The 17095-nt window shown below is 35.7% G+C and overlaps 1 protein-coding gene across 2 annotated transcripts in view; it reads right to left on the reverse strand.

Moving 5' to 3' along the window:
* Positions 1–9261: 9261 nt before the first annotated feature.
* Positions 9262–17095, reverse strand: part of LOC126746750 (transcription elongation factor SPT6) — a 42289-nt gene continuing 34455 nt past the window's right edge. The window contains exons 19-22 of one of the 2 annotated variants that reach the window (XR_007663973.1): positions 16169–16403; positions 15913–16076; positions 10905–11272; positions 9262–9318 (exon numbers count right to left, since the gene is read on the reverse strand). Coding sequence is in view for 1 of the 2 variants with exons in the window: in XM_050455085.1 (XP_050311042.1) it covers positions 11046–11272; positions 15913–16076; positions 16169–16403 (626 nt within the window). In the remaining variant the exon portion in view is untranslated. Of the gene's footprint in view, positions 9319–10847; positions 11273–15912; positions 16077–16168; positions 16404–17095 lie in introns of those variants that run through there. The other variant, XM_050455085.1, reaches the window with a different exon arrangement.

Raw genomic sequence — 17095 nt, forward strand, 5'->3', positions numbered from 1 at the left:
AAAATGCGATTTGATTGTGATCGGGAAAGCGGCTCGTCCCTGTGCTTTAAAAAACGTTCTACCGGCAACTTGGAAATCCAACAAAAAGGAATGGATGACCCGAGAAATCATGTCTGAGTGGTTACTGGAATTCGACCGGAAAATGGAAATCCAAAAAAGGCAAGTTCTTTTATTTTTAGACAATGCATGCTCTCATCCTTGTGATCTGAAAATTATATTTTTACCGCCAAACACAACAGTCAGTTTGTCAGCCCTTGGATCAAGGTATTATACAGAACTTTAAATTTTATTATCGGCATTTGATTTTAAAACATATTTTAACAAAAATTTACGATGTCCAAAGCTTATCTGAGTTTACAAAGTCTATTAATGTGTTAGAAGCTTTGTATTTTATAAAAACAGCATGGGATAAAGTAAATTCCTCTACAATTAAGAACTGTTTTGGCAAAGCTGGATTCAGAAAAAAGTGGATGTAGCTCAGAATTTGCTGAGCAAAATTATTGCGATGCTGAAGACTATCTGCCCTTAGCGACACTTGCTCAGGTCGGATGTTTTACTTTCCGACACTGCGACATGCGATAACGACGTGCGTTGAACTGTCGCGACGCAGATTGCGGGTTTGCGGCCAACTGTTTTTTCTTACTATGCGACATTTTAGTTCAGCGCAAATCGTTTGAGGCAGTACAGTTTATCAAGATGAACGCTATTCGTCGTAAAATTGCTGCGATTCTTTTGCTTTACGACGAAGAAGACGAAAATTTTTTTTTAACGCTACTTAAGCGATAGTGAGACGCTATTCAAGGCCTTTTTCAGAGTATCATGTGATTTGTACTACTATATCTTGAGTGCAATTCAAGAGGATATAACGACAATATCTTCATATTGCTGTCCTAAACCAATAAGACCTGAAGTAAAGCTCTGCGTAACCCTCACTTGTACTTATTTTCTACGAACCACTTAACTTGTGTCGACCTTCTAGTGACCTTGAAAATTAACCGCGAGGTCAAACTCACTTGCACCAATTTTTCTAACAACCACTCACCTTGTGTCGACCTTCTAGTGACCTTGAAAATTATCCGCGAGGTCAAATTCAGTTGTACTTATTTTATGCGAACTACTTAACTTATCTCGACCTTCTTGTGACCTTGAAAATCATCCGCGAAGTCAAACTCACTTGCACCAATTTTTCTAACAACCACTCACCTTGTGTCGACCTTCTAGTGACCTTGAAAATTAACCGCGAGGTCATATTCACTTGCACTTATTTTCTACGAACTACTTATCTTGTCTCGACCTTCTAGTGACCTTGAAAATTAACCGCGAGGTCAAACTCACTTGCACCAATTTTTCTAACAACCACTCACCTTGTGTCGACCTTCTAGTGACCTTGAAAATTAACCGCGAGGTCATATTCACTTGCACTTATTTTCTACGAACTACTTACCTTGTGTCGACCTTCTAGTGACCTTGAAAATTAACCGCGAGGTCAAACTCACTTGCACCAATTTTTCTAACAACTACTTACCTTGTGTCGACCTTCTAGTGACCTTGAAAATTAACCGCGAGGTCATATTCACGTGAACTTATTTTCTACGAACTACTTATCTTGTCTCGACCTTCTAGTGACCTTGAAAATTATCCGCGAGGTCATATTCACTTGCACTTATTTTCTACGAACTACTTACCTTGTCTCGACCTTCTAGTGACCTTGAAAATTAACCGCGAGGTCAAACTCACTTGCACCAATTTTTCTAACAACTACTCACCTTGTGTCGACCTTCTAGTAACCTTGAAAATTAACCGCGAGGTCAAACTCACTTGCACCAATTTTTCTAACAACTACTCACCTTGTGTCGACCTTCTAGTAACCTTGAAAATTAACCGCGAGGTCAAACTCACTTGCACCAATTTTTCTAACAACTACTCACCTTGTGTCGACCTTCTAGTGACCTTGAAAATTAACCGCGAGGTCATATTCACTTGCACTTATTTTCTACGAACTACTTACCTTGTCTCGACCTTCTAGTGACCTTGAAAATTAACCGCGAGGTCAAACTCACTTGCACCAATTTTTCTAACAACTACTTACCTTGTGTCGACCTTCTAGTGACCTTGAAAATTAACCGCGAGGTCAAACTCACTTGCACCAATTTTTCTAACAACTACTCACCTTGTGTCGACCTTCTAGTGACCTTGAAAATTAACCGCGAGGTCATATTCACTTGCACTTATTTTCTACGAACTACTTACCTTGTCTCGACCTTCTAGTGACCTTGAAAATTAACCGCGAGGTCAAACTCACTTGCACCAATTTTTCTAACAACTACTCACCTTGTGTCGACCTTCTAGTGACCTTGAAAATTAACCGCGAGGTCATATTCACTTGCACTTATTTTCTACGAACTACTTACCTTGTCTCGACCTTCTAGTGACCTTGAAAATTAACCGCGAGGTCAAACTCACTTGCACCAATTTTTCTAACAACTACTCACCTTGTGTCGACCTTCTAGTGACCTTGAAAATTAACCGCGAGGTCATATTCACTTGCACTTATTTTCTACGAACTACTTACCTTGTCTCGACCTTCTAGTGACCTTGAAAATTAACCGCGAGGTCAAACTCACTTGCACCAATTTTTCTAACAACTACTTACCTTGTGTCGACCTTCTAGTGACCTTGAAAATTAACCGCGAGGTCAAACTCACTTGCACCAATTTTTCTAACAACTACTCACCTTGTGTCGACCTTCTAGTGACCTTGAAAATTAACCGCGAGGTCATATTCACTTGCACTTATTTTCTACGAACTACTTACCTTGTCTCGACCTTCTAGTGACCTTGAAAATTAACCGCGAGGTCAAACTCACTTGCACCAATTTTTCTAACAACTACTCACCTTGTGTCGACCTTCTAGTGACCTTGAAAATTAACCGCGAGGTCATATTCACTTGCACTTATTTTCTACGAACTACTTACCTTGTCTCGACCTTCTAGTGACCTTGAAAATTAACCGCGAGGTCAAACTCACTTGCACCAATTTTTCTAACAACTACTCACCTTGTGTCGACCTTCTAGTGACCTTGAAAATTAACCGCGAGGTCATATTCACTTGCACTTATTTTCTACGAACTACTCACCTTGTGTCGACCTTCTAGTAACCTTGAAAATTAACCGCGAGGTCAAACTCACTTGCACCAATTTTTCTAACAACCACTCACCTTGTGTCGACCTTCTAGTGACCTTGAAAATTAACCGCGAGGTCAAACTCACTTGCACCAATTTTTCTAACAACTACTCACCTTGTGTCGACCTTCTAGTGACCTTGAAAATTAACCGCGAGGTCATATTCACTTGCACTTATTTTCTACGAACTACTTACCTTGTCTTGACCTTCTAGTGACCTTGAAAATTAACCGCGAGGTCAAACTCACTTGCACCAATTTTTCTAACAACCACTCACCTTGTGTCGACCTTCTAGTGACCTTGAAAATTAACCGCGAGGTCAAATTCAGTTGTACTTATTTTCTACGAACTACTTAACTTATCTCGACCTTCTTGTGACCTTGAAAATTAACCGCGAGGTCAAACTCACTTGCACCAATTTTTCTAACAACCACTCACCTTGTGTCGACCTTCTAGTGACCTTGAAAATTAACCGCGAGGTCAAACTCACTTGCACCAATTTTTCTAACAACTACTCACCTTGTGTCGACCTTCTAGTGACCTTGAAAATTAACCGCGAGGTCATATTCACTTGCACTTATTTTCTACGAACTACTTACCTTGTCTTGACCTTCTAGTGAACTTGAAAATTAACCGCGAGGTCAAACTCACTTGCACCAATTTTTCTAACAACCACTCACCTTGTGTCGACCTTCTAGTGACCTTGAAAATTAACCGCGAGGTCAAATTCAGTTGTACTTATTTTCTACGAACTACTTACCTTGTCTTGACCTTCTAGTGACCTTGAAAATTAACCGCGAGGTCAAACTCACTTGCACCAATTTTTCTAACAACTACTTACCTTGTCTCGACCTTCTAGTGACCTTGAAAATTAACCGCGAGGTCAAACTCACTTGCACCAATTTTTCTAACAACTACTCACCTTGTGTCGACCTTCTAGTGACCTTGAAAATTAACCGCGAGGTCATATTCACTTGCACTTATTTTCTACGAACTACTTACCTTGTCTTGACCTTCTAGTGACCTTGAAAATTAACCGCGAGGTCAAACTCACTTGCACCAATTTTTCTAACAACCACTCACCTTGTGTCGACCTTCTAGTGACCTTGAAAATTAACCGCGAGGTCAAATTCAGTTGTACTTATTTTCTACGAACTACTTACCTTGTCTCGACCTTCTAGTGACCTTGAAAATTAACCGCGAGGTCAAACTCACTTGCACCAATTTTTCTAACAACCACTCACCTTGTGTCGACCTTCTAGTGACCTTGAAAATTAACCGCGAGGTCAAACTCACTTGCACCAATTTTTCTAACAACTACTCACCTTGTGTCGACCTTCTAGTGACCTTGAAAATTAACCGCGAGGTCATATTCACTTGCACTTATTTTCTACGAACTACTTACCTTGTCTTGACCTTCTAGTGACCTTGAAAATTAACCGCGAGGTCAAACTCACTTGCACCAATTTTTCTAACAACCACTCACCTTGTGTCGACCTTCTAGTGACCTTGAAAATTAACCGCGAGGTCAAATTCAGTTGTACTTATTTTCTACGAACTACTTACCTTGTCTCGACCTTCTAGTGACCTTGAAAATTAACCGCGAGGTCAAACTCACTTGCACCAATTTTTCTAACAACTACTCACCTTGTGTCGACCTTCTAGTGACCTTGAAAATTAACCGCGAGGTCATATTCACTTGCACTTATTTTCTACGAACTACTTATCTTGTCTCGACCTTCTAGTGACCTTGAAAATTAACCGCGAGGTCAAACTCACTTGCACCAATTTTTCTAACAACCACTCACCTTGTGTCGACCTTCTAGTGACCTTGAAAATTAACCGCGAGGTCAAACTCACTTGCACCAATTTTTCTAACAACTACTCACCTTGTGTCGACCTTCTAGTGACCTTGAAAATTAACCGTGAGGTCATATTCACTTGCACTTATTTTCTACGAACTACTTACCTTGTCTTGACCTTCTAGTGACCTTGAAAATTAACAGCGAGGTCAAACTCACTTGCACCAATTTTTCTAACAACCACTCACCTTGTGTCGACCTTCTAGTGACCTTGAAAATTAACCGCGAGGTCATATTCACTTGCACTTATTTTCTACGAACTACTTACCTTGTCTCGACCTTCTAGTGACCTTGAAAATTAACCGCGAGGTCAAACTCACTTGCACTAATTTTTCTTACAACTACTTACCTTGTGTCGACCTTCGAGTGACCTTGAAAATACCTTTCAAGGTCAAATTTACTTAGTACATTAAACAAAATTAGTACATTCTTCTGTCCCAACTTAGGCTTCCATTTGATGGTACTTTCTGAGTACCATCATTATTTGACTTCTTCTTCTTTAATGTTGTAAAATTTGCAGATGACCATTCGAGGACGAGAGAAAGAAGATGAAGAATCAGAAAAGGAACGAACAAAGACAACACAAAACAAAGATAGAGAAACGCAAGGGTTACGCCGAAGACGCCTTAAAGGAGAACTACAGCATGTGGGTACCACCGACCGATCAAACCGGAGACGGTCGTACCAGTTTGAATGAAAATTCGTTTATTAATTAAAAAAACAACAAAATCAAGTTTATTAATATGTTTTATTATAATTATTATTTAATCTCCACTTAACTATAAAGATTCAATGCGTTCTATTCCTAACAGTCTATTGGATACAATAAATGGTACTTACTAAATATCACATAGGAAAATTTTATTTATTCCCTTTCCTCCTCCTGCTTACAAAACTATATGGGGTAAGTATACTTAATTTAATAATAATATTCTTGTCTAACTCATTATAGTACCTAGGGAAAATGTATAATAACTCTTTTGCTATTAAAGACAGAGCTGTCATTTGAATACTCACATGTGCACTTTGTCAAGGAGTATCTTTTATGTAATTACCAAAAGCTCTAAAAAATTGAAAATTTTGAGTAAAAGTGAAACGTCTGTTTTTTACCATGTTAGATTTACTATAAAAAAGTAACAGGAATAATAAGCTTCAGGAACACTTATTAGTCAAACCTAATTTACCGTAAAATTAAAATCTAATAAATTTGTTTTGCAAAAGCTGAACTTTCAAGAAATTTCACTTTTTCTCAAAAACCTTCAAATTTTCAGCGTTTTTCGTGAGAGTATAAAAAAATTCTATGACGCCAGTTTTCAAATGAAGGCTCTACCTTAAATAGTAAAAAAGTTATGCAAAATTTTCGATCTTATAAAGTAAATCCAAGAGACTAAAAACATCTGCCCAAAATTTGCGATGCTTAGCAAGACTTCGCAAATCTATTGACAATCAATTCATCAGGTCTTATTTTCAGGATTATCGGAAAATTTATAGGCATCTGATAAAAGTCAGAGAGGAACTGTATTACAATGAGCGCTTAGAGTCGTCCGGTAACAGACAGAAGGAAAGTTGGTTATTCATTAACGAATGTTTAACCAACAGTCTTCTCATCGGCGGTTGGTTGAACCGAACTCTTCTAATCTCTAATCTTTTTATATTGCTGAGAAGTTACTGGAAGGAGTTCCCAGTGACGGCGATCCATTGCAGTATCTTAATCGGAATGCTATGAACCAATCATTCTTTTTCCACTTTGTAGATGCCATCGAGGTCCTTGAAACAATTCAGTGCTTGAAGAATCATAGGTCTTCGGGTTCCGATGGTATCTCTTCACTTCTGCCTGCGAGCGCTTTAAGTGCTTTCGTTCGGGCAATCAATCATCAGTCATTTCTTCGGGGCGAGTTCCCATTCTGTTTAAAGGAAGCTATAACTATCCCTCTTCATAAAGGTGGTAGCTTGGACCGACCCTATAACTTCCGTCCCATATCAATTTTATCTACCCTCTCCAAGGTTCTTGAGCGGCTTGCAAAAAAGAGAATTGTCTCTTTTTTTACCAAATACAATGTGCTGTCCTCTAATAAATCAGTATGGATTTCAGTCATCTAAGGGCACGCAGGATGCCATTTTCAGATTCTTGGAGTGTGTATCTGTCTATGAACTCCAAGGAGGCTGCAGCAGCGGTGTTCTGTGATCTGTCCAAGGCCTTCGATTGTGTGGATCATGGAATACTTCTGTCAAAGCTTGATTTTTATGGATTTAGGGGAGTGGCTTTGGGGTGGTTGAAGTCATACCTGTCTGGCCGCACCCAGAGGGTGGTTGCATCTGGATTTTCGTCAGGGATAGCACACCTTAAATCTGGTGAGCCTCAAGGGTCAGTGTTAGGTCCTATTTTATTTTTATTATACGTTAATGACTTGAGCTCTCTATCACCGCATGGACTAGTGGTTCAGTTTGCCGATGATACTATAATTCTGTGGCATAACAAAGATCAAAAAGTAGTCAGATCTCTCATAGTATAGGACCTACACAAAATTAAAGAGTGGGACCATGCCATGACCGTGCTAAGAACGTTTCAGGCAAAAAAATATTCTTTATATTGAAAAGTATGACACTACTCCCACTAGATCGTTCCATTATCGCCCAACACCGTCCCGTACTAGGCACGGAGCGACAGCAATTTGTCGGCGGGAATATTTTGCGGGTGCTGGCACGCTCTGTGCACGTTGTTTTTATATAATCTACAACACCCGAAATATATGGATACTGTGAGAAAAGATATGACAGACTTGGGATACGTCTACTAACGATATTTTGGATTTGTAAAGACCAACCTAGGATAGAAAAAAACCTCGTCTTATTTCGATTTTATAAGACTTAATTTTTAGAAGTAAATTTTGTAGCTTTTGTCTGAAATTAAAATATATATATTAAACGAATTATTGTACTTACCGTAACCACACAGCAAGTTTTTCTTTAGATGATAGACATTCTCTAAAGTTGGTGTTTCTCCTGACAGTGTCATTTTCAATTCTTTTCAGTAACACGTTAAATTGGAATGTAGACATTCGGAAATACTGAAAAAACTTCTCCTCGTCATCAACCAAGTGCCTGAATAATGTCCAATATTCTCCTTCGGTTTTTCGTTCTTTCGTCGTGAATCGTGAATCCAGTAGCGTCGAGTTTTTTTTGGGATTTCTCCTTCTTCCTCGTCCAAAATTATCGCAATTATTGCCAATTGTCTGACAATTAATTTTCTAATAGCAATATCTATTTTTTTTTAATCCAATTCCAACCAACACTGAAAGGCATGCGAGAATGAACTGGTGCTGCACGTATCGACCGGATTCCTTCGTTTTGGTGGACGTTATATACGGGATGGATACGGACACTGACCGCCGGTCACGGTGTGGTGTTGGTCTGAGAGTCTCTTGCAAGCCTCTTTTTGTAGCTGAAAGAATTTTAACAGTTTTCTCGCTGTTTATATTGGAAACTGCAACCCTCATACATAAGTCCGTAAGTCCACCATCCTGCACCAGTCATAATACTCGTCAAGTGGGCAACTTATCTCTTCCAATCCCCACCTCCTAACTTACGAGAAACTCTCTTATATTTATTAGTGGCAAAATATTTAATCATGTTCCTTTTTCGATTAGGGCTGTTATAGACCTTAAAAAGTTTAGGAGAGAACTAAAGAAATTAATCTTACCAAAAGCTTACTACTGTTATGATAGGTAGGACACAGGTTAAAGGGGTAATTCACACTTACCTATTTCACCCAGTTAAGTCCCTGCTCAAGGCTGCCCAAAAACTGCCAATTCACGTTCTCCCTCTTGCGGTCTGTCCTCCGTACACTCGGTGTTGCCGGATTGTCACTATTATACCACAACTACAGCATTGAAGAGTATTTTAACAACTCATTTTAATATTTAAAACTAATTATATATCTGTTGATCAGGTTTATTTTATTATTATTTTTTTTTTATTATTCTTGTTTTATGTTGGTTTTCGCCTTCTCTTTTCTTCTTTTTTGGTTTTTTCTTGGATTATATAAAATATGCCTTTATGTACAATCAAAATCGGTTCTGGATCCTGTATAACCAAATAAATACTAGTATTAGGAAGCTTTTAGCACAAGTTTGTAAACTTAGCAAATAAAGTATATTTTGAAATATATACATTTCCGAAATATAACCGAGTATATCACGATTTAAAATAAGAACTACTTTATCCTTAAAAAAAGATTAACTTTATTTATAAACATAAAACTAATAGTGCAATACCTATCTAGTCTTGGGAGCAGCATCAGATGAAAAAACCAACCAATAAAGTATATTAATAAGTATATTTATAAGTTAATATTCCCAGTGACGGGCCACTCATACATACCACCTGACCAGGTTTTCGCAAATATTTAGAAGAGGGTACGCGAGGAGGAGACCATTATTATCCCAGAGAAGTACCATGAAATATTTGAGGAATTTGGTGTCGTGCAAATCCTGGGAACAGACTGGAAGGTTTTTGATTGGCAGGAACAAGTCAAACTTAACATAAAATCGACTTCGTCACTACATTTTAAAATAAATTCATGTAAACGTAAATTATTTACAAAAAAACCAATCAGGGAATGTCATTGTTAAAGGAGAGTCATTTTATAGACACTCCGTTAGTAAAGCACAAGGTATATGTAAAAAAGGAAAAACACTGATGACTGTTAATCCTCCTGAAATGAACATATATTGTCCAAACTTAAAGCCAGAAAAAATTTAAAATGTTGACGAACTCCTCATCGGACACTTCGGCGCAAACTGGAAGGAAGAAGCAGTTATTTTAGTACTACAAAGATGTTTTGAACAGAGTTGGTAACTTAACTGCAGAACAAGAAGAAATGGTCCAGGAAGAAGAAGTCCTGTGTGAGCCTCAAGAAGACGACAATAGATTTGTGTAATACATTTTAAGAAAACATTCCAACTAATATTATTATTTGATTTTTTGGAAAAATTTGTCAATTTGACACTTTTTTTTTATTAAAAAAAAAATAATAGAAATTTTTTTTAAAGAAATAATGTCTCTTATTAAACAGTACTTAAAAATTCAAAAACAGATAAATCCTGGCCTAAGTTTTAAAATCAGTTATATCCACAGCATTTTTTTAAATAAGTGTTTAAAATTATCATTAAAAAGAAGAAAAAAATCATTATTTCTTTGCTATATTTTATTAGGAACCCATTACCTTTCGGTTGGTCCAATAATATTAGGCCAATAATATGTATTGTTTATAAATAAATGGCAGTTTTTTGCAATTATCTCAGTTTTATTTCAAAGTGATATATCTGATTTTGCATCTAGAGGACTCATTTATTAGTCGTAAAATATTTAATCATGTTCCTTTTTCGATTAGGACTGTTACAGACCTTAAAAAGTTTAGGAGAGAAGTAAAGAAATTAATCTTACCAAAAGCTTACTACAGCATTGAAGAGTATTTTAACGACTCATTTTAATATTTAAAACTAATTACATATATCTGTTGATCAGGTTTATTTTATTATTATTTTTTTATTATTCTTGTTTTATGTTGGTTTTCGCCTTTTCTTTTCTTCTTTTTTCTTTGATTATATAAAATATGCTCCTATGTACAATCAAAATCGGTTCCGTATCCTGTATAACCAAATAAATACTAGTATTAAAAATTCTAGGATTAAGAAGCTTTTAGCACAAGTTTGTAAACTTAGCAAATAAAGTATATTTTGACTTTGACTTGACTTACATTTCCGAAATATAACTGAGTATAACACGATTTAAAATATACTACTTTATCCTTAAAAAACGATTAACTTTATTTATAAACATAAAACTAATAGTGCAATACCTATCTAGTCTTGGGAGCAGCATCAGATGAAAAAACCAACCAATAAAGTATATATAAAATTATAATAAATAATTTGGCGAAAACGTGTGTACTCCCTCCTCTTTCCGCATATATTTACAAGGCCAAAAACACAGCGATTTCTTAAATATTTTCGTCGTAGAGGGGCGTGGCGTTGCCCAAGGACATGCTGTGGGGCGACATGTTGGTGCGCGGGGTCGATCGCATCGATCTCGGACTCTTGCCGACGTTTTTCATTTTGGTGCGCTCCAGGTCCGCGTGGACGTCGTCGAAGCGGGGCGTCCGTTGCCCCCCGATTGAACCGCGGGGCGTATTACGGCCCATGTCGCTTCTCGGAGTATTTGACGAGCCTAAAAATGTTATTATTTAGCAAATAAAATGTTTATAAGCAAATGTACTCAATGACTTCGTTGCTACTTCTAATAAATCGAATGACACTAACGGATTATCCATTTTATGCTTGGGAAAGTAAAGTTAAATAAAACACACAATATAAACTCCTGGACAAAATTATCGCCCCACTTGATTTTTAGAGATTTTTTTTAATAAAGATAAAAAAATAAGCAAACTTATAAGCATTTTTAACTATGCATTATTAATTAACAAGAGAGAGAGAATTTAGGTTTGTAAAGGCGCATCAGCATCTGAGGCCATTTAGCGCCCTGTCCTTTTTTTTTTTATATTTTATTATATAGATTTACTTCTTTTAAGAATTCTATTATATTCTTTATATTTTCTTTGTTTGGTTCAAGTATATGTTTTAGGTTAGTGGTGATTGGTAAATTGTGTTTTATTTTAAATGTATGCAGTCTATTGCAATGTGCAAAAATATGTTTTATGGTGAGATTATGATCGTTGCAAAATTAATTAACAAAAACAATTATATTAACAAAACGAGATTTAAGTAACTAAATTCAATATCTACAAGGAAAAGCATCGATTTTCACTAACTTCAATTTTGATACAAAAATAAAACAATAGACCCATAATGAATTCTTAATAACGTGTATTGCCACCTCTAGCTGCAATAACCGCTTGAAGTCTTCGCAGCATTCCTCGTATCAAATTATGAAAACTTTCCTGCGGATGTATTCTCACTCCTCACGAGCAGCATGTTCCATGATAAAGCATAAACATTGTTTTTGTCCAGTTCTGCTTTTTATACAAGAAAAGATATTATAACTGTTTTAACTGATATTTATTTTTATTTAAATTTTCTTGACAAAATTTTGTCCAGGAGTTTATTTAAAACCATTTTTTACTTTTTCATGTCATTTATTGGAAAAACAATAATAATCATCTTAAGCAGTTAAAAAGCAATGGTTTTAATTTTCCAATGTAGCTAAGAAAGATTTGAAATTAATCGTTGGGTAGTTGATATATTTTTGGACTATTTTAATTCAGGTCATATTTCAGTACCAAATTTCCAAGCAATAAAAAACGGAGATATATTTTAGGAATTTTCTTAAATAAGTTGAACAAAAATCACGAAAAAAAAAATCAGTCGAGAAACAAGAGGATTGTTTTAAATAATAATATTAAAAAAATATATTTGTTTTATTTTTTACTTTTTGTCCAAGAAAAGTTATTGTCAAAAATTGCCTTGACTGTCTGAAAGAAATTGAAAGAAACGCTATGTAGTGTAATTTTTTAACTTTAAAAAAATTGTTTGGACTGCCTAAAATTATGTTTATAAACTACTTTATAAACTAATGCTTGCAATAACTTAAATTGTTTGCAATAATTAAGAAATGACTTTTTAACTATCTAAAGTAAAAACCAACAAAAATTCAGGCAGGAATAATTTCTTACTTTTTCCAAGCAATTGCATCAATTTTATCTAAGAAAAAAAGTGATTTTCATAAATTGACCAGACTGCTTGAAAGAAATAAAAATTTCACCAAAAATTTACTTTAAACTGCCTGAAGACTGTTTTTCCTATGTGACTTTTTTAAAATCGAATTTGCAAGAAAACTGACTTCAAGTGCCTAAAATAAAAACAAATCAGGTAAGTCAAAGTAATTTTTCATTTTTTCTAGGCAATTGCAGTGGTTTTTTCCATGAGAAAAATTATTTAAAAAGTTACCTTGGCTACCTGAAAAACTAAAAAATTAGTGCCTGGAAAAAAAATTACACTGAACTAAAAATTATGTTTCTTTACTTCTGACCATAATTTTCAATAAAAAAATAGCTTCTACTGCCTGAGATTAAATTTATTTTCTTTAAAGCCATTACACTCTGAACATGTTTTTTTTCCTTCCAAATTGCTAAGTTTTAAACTCAATTGTGCAAAAACAGACTTGAACCTCAATTGCCTGAAATAAATAAAAGTGGCACGTATTTCAAAGTCATTTCTTACTTTTTCCAGGCAATCGAAGCAGTTTTATCTTTAAAAAAAAAGAGATTTTCAAAAACTGCCTTGGTAGTCTAAAAGAAACAAGAAATTCCACTAAATTGCCTGAAAATAGCTTCAAGTGCCTGGAAAAAAATAAAAATTATCACTCTTATGAGATCCTATATGAAAAAATGACTTTAAGTGCCTTTAAGAAAAAAAAAATTAAAAAAGACGGTTTTTTTCCCTCGAGATATATTTTTTAAAGTAAATTTTACAAGAAAAAACTCACTTCAAATGCCTGGAATTAAAAAAAAGTTTCAGGTAGGTCAAAATATTTTTTTTATTTTTTCCAGGCAATTGCACCAATTATAACTGTTTTAACTGATATTTATTTTTATTTAAATTTTCTTGACAAAATAATTAGTGGTGCGATAATTTTGTCCAGGAGTTTATATTCAGATGGAGACGAAATTTTTATTTTGTTTTAAAGATTGAATCATTCCATTATATGTGAAACATAATATCATTTAAATGTCCACCGCGGGACCTCTGACAAACTTCAATCCTTTTTTCGGCACATTTCAGGTGATATCTCGGCTAGAACTTCACGAATGTTGGCTTTAAGTTGTTGAAGAGTTTGAGGGTTATTGGCGTAGACACGATCTTTCGCATAGCCCCACAAAAAAAATCCAAAGGTGTGACATGACAGGATCTTGGGGGCCAATAGATATCACCTAATCTTGAAATTAAACGTCCTGGAAACTTCTCTGGCAAAAGAGCTCGGTTGGCCTGTGTTGTGTGACTTGTGGCCCCGTCCTGTTGGAACCACATGTCTTCCAGATCTTCTTCTTCGATTTCTCTCCAAAAATAATTGGTCAACATGCTTCCATACCGCTCAGAGTTTACTGTTAAGGCTCTCCCACGATTGTTTTCAAAAAAAATACGAACCAATGACACCACCAGACCATAATGCACACCATACAGTCACTTTTTCGGGATGCAAAAGCCTTTCTACGATCACCTGGGGATTTTCAGATTCACACAGCGTAAAATGAGCCTCATCACTGAAGAAAATTCTGCTCGAAAAACGAGCATCAGCAGCAGCTTGTTGTTCAAGCACCCAATTTGCGAATGTTCTGCCTTGTCCATGGTCTGTAGGCTCAAGTTCTTGAGTGAGTTGGAGTTTGTACGGATGGAGCTGTAAATCCAAATGCAAAACTCGCCACATTGAGCTGTAAGACAAACCACCCAAATTTTGAGCACGCCGAGGAACTGACAAATTTGGGTCTTCCTCCATACTTTGAGCCACAGCAGCGATATTTGCAGCTGAACGAACGTTACGGTGATGACGGCACGTGCCTTACAATATCAGTAACCGATCCAGTCTCTTCAAATATTCTTACTGTGTTCGAAATTTTTTGCTCTGTAGGACGATTATGTCGACGGTAATCAGCTCTAAACGTTGACACAGGAGAATCACCATTTTTATAGAACAATTTAATAATTGTTTTAATAATGAAAAAAAATATTATCACAAAACTATTATTAGTTTTAATACTTCCTAAATTTTTTCTTTGATTTTTAATTTACGATATTGCTATCCTTTTATTCACCGGCGATTTTCTCAAAAACTAATAGTCGTATGAAAAAAATGTAAGAGACCAAAAATTTAAATTTTTGTATGACCCATATTCTGGTGTAGCTTAATTTAAAAAAAAATGTATGTACACATAAAATTTTGGTCGTCAAAAGTGTGCAAACATCTCACTTAAAATTAGTTTTACGCCTTTTCTAAGATAAAGAGTAAATAGACCGCCTAAAATAACGGGGGTACTCCAAATTTCGTTAAATTTGATGCAAAACTGTAGACACAGTTTTAAAAAATCGATTTTTTTTACACTTCTTGCGATGGCTGTAGCTTGAAGGGGGTGTATTTTAGGACCCATGTTTATAGGAAAAAAAAGTCTTATTTTGACCTCAGGAATACGCCCTTAAAATATATGTATAATATTAATTTTGAAATTTTAATGAAAATTAATTTTGAAATACTCTGTAGGTTTCTGGCCCTTAACAAAATTTCAAAGTCTGTTGGGGTTATTTACAATATCATCTTCAATATTCATTACATAAAGAGAATGTACACTGTGTCCCATTTTGTATGAGATTGCAAGGTATCTCTGTTATTTTTTAAGATATAGCTTTGCGGTTTTCGCGACCCTGTATCACTTTTTTTCTAAAACTTGTAAAGCCACAAACAGAAATATTCCAACTACTTTTGTTCCTGAAACTGAAAATGTTCACTTTTCAACATGTTATTATTTCTCAGTACTCAGTAGCGTATTTAAAAGAGAGCGGGCTCCAGCTTAACCGATAATCAATATTTATTCCCAAGACACAAACACTATCGATAGCAGAATGATCAGTACTAACATACAGTCTCTGAGTTTTGTTGGCATTTTATAGCAGAATATTTGCAGAAATCCAGATAGTGATAAGGTGGGAGTATCAAATGATAATTGTACGAAACATTATTAAGTATTAATTGTTTGAGCTTCTAAAATGTTATCGTAATTTATGATAGTTTTGAAAAAAATAAATAAATTTTGTGTTATTTAAATAAAAATATATCAAATAATAAAGAACTTATGGGCTTACTTCTGCTACTTCTGGCCGCCCATGCGGCCGCCGCCTTTTCCCAATCGGTCTGTTCCGTATTATTGGGCGGGTAGTTGGGCGGCCCGCCGCCGCCCCTGGAGTAAGGTACCGGCGTCGATCTGGGAGGTAGCATCGGTAAAGGAGACGGAGTCGATTGTCCATACCTATACAACATTTAACTTAAGAATTCTGAATAATTCTTGATTTTCTACATTCTAATTTCAAATGCATATCTTATTGATGAAAAAATACTTGCCTGGGAGTTTGTTGAGAATGCGGAGTCTGATAGGGGGTCATAAAAGGCGTCTGGCCGCTGGGCGTATACGGGGTGTTGATGTAATTCCCACCGTAACCGCCGCCGGGGGTGTGAGGGTAGTGAGGCGTTTGATTCGCCACCGCGGAGAGACTTTGTAACATGTGACTGGGCAGGTTTTGGGCCACCCTTTGGATCGTTTCGGGGTTCATGCTGTTAAACGGCGTATTTGCCGTGCCTGAAAATTTATTAATTAGTTTAAAATAGTTAAAAAATTAATAAGACTGATACTAGCTTGTGTTTACAGAAATTACTTTCCAATGTTCTCTGATACTAATCTCTGCTAATTCGTAAGGAATATCGCTAAATATATGATACAACATCTAGACTTACAAGTACATAATTGTTTATCATTGATGAAATTGGCAAAATTTAAAGTATGTTTTATATAATAATCGTTATTCCTATTATATGATTGTTCCAGTATATCAGTTAAAAACTTTGCCAATGTGCTGTTCGGAGCATCGATAGAAGAGATTATGGGTTTTAAGAGCAAGTTGAGGTTTATGAATTTTTGGTAAGCCATAAAATTTAGGTGAGGTTTGTTTGTAAAATCTTAGATTTTTAGCTTATTCATCTCTTCCGTCAATTGTCCTTGATTCTTTAGATTTGTTATTAGTTTATTGGCTTTCTAATGGACGATGTTGGTTGGATCTCTGGGTAGCTGGGGGTCTGATTAGACAAAATTAGATTTGATTTTTCCATATATGACTCTTTTGTTATAACAACAATGACATTGCCTTTATCAGCCCTTGAAATAATCAACTTTTCATGATCTTTAAATTTTTTTTTGTTTTTTTATATAATACATCTAGATAGTTTTGTTCTGCAGGTGTATTTAAAAAATTTGTTAGTATATTTGTGTATTGC

This window comes from Anthonomus grandis, chromosome 18 (genome assembly GCF_022605725.1).
Source record: "Anthonomus grandis grandis chromosome 18, icAntGran1.3, whole genome shotgun sequence".
NCBI lineage: Eukaryota > Metazoa > Arthropoda > Insecta > Coleoptera > Curculionidae > Anthonomus > Anthonomus grandis.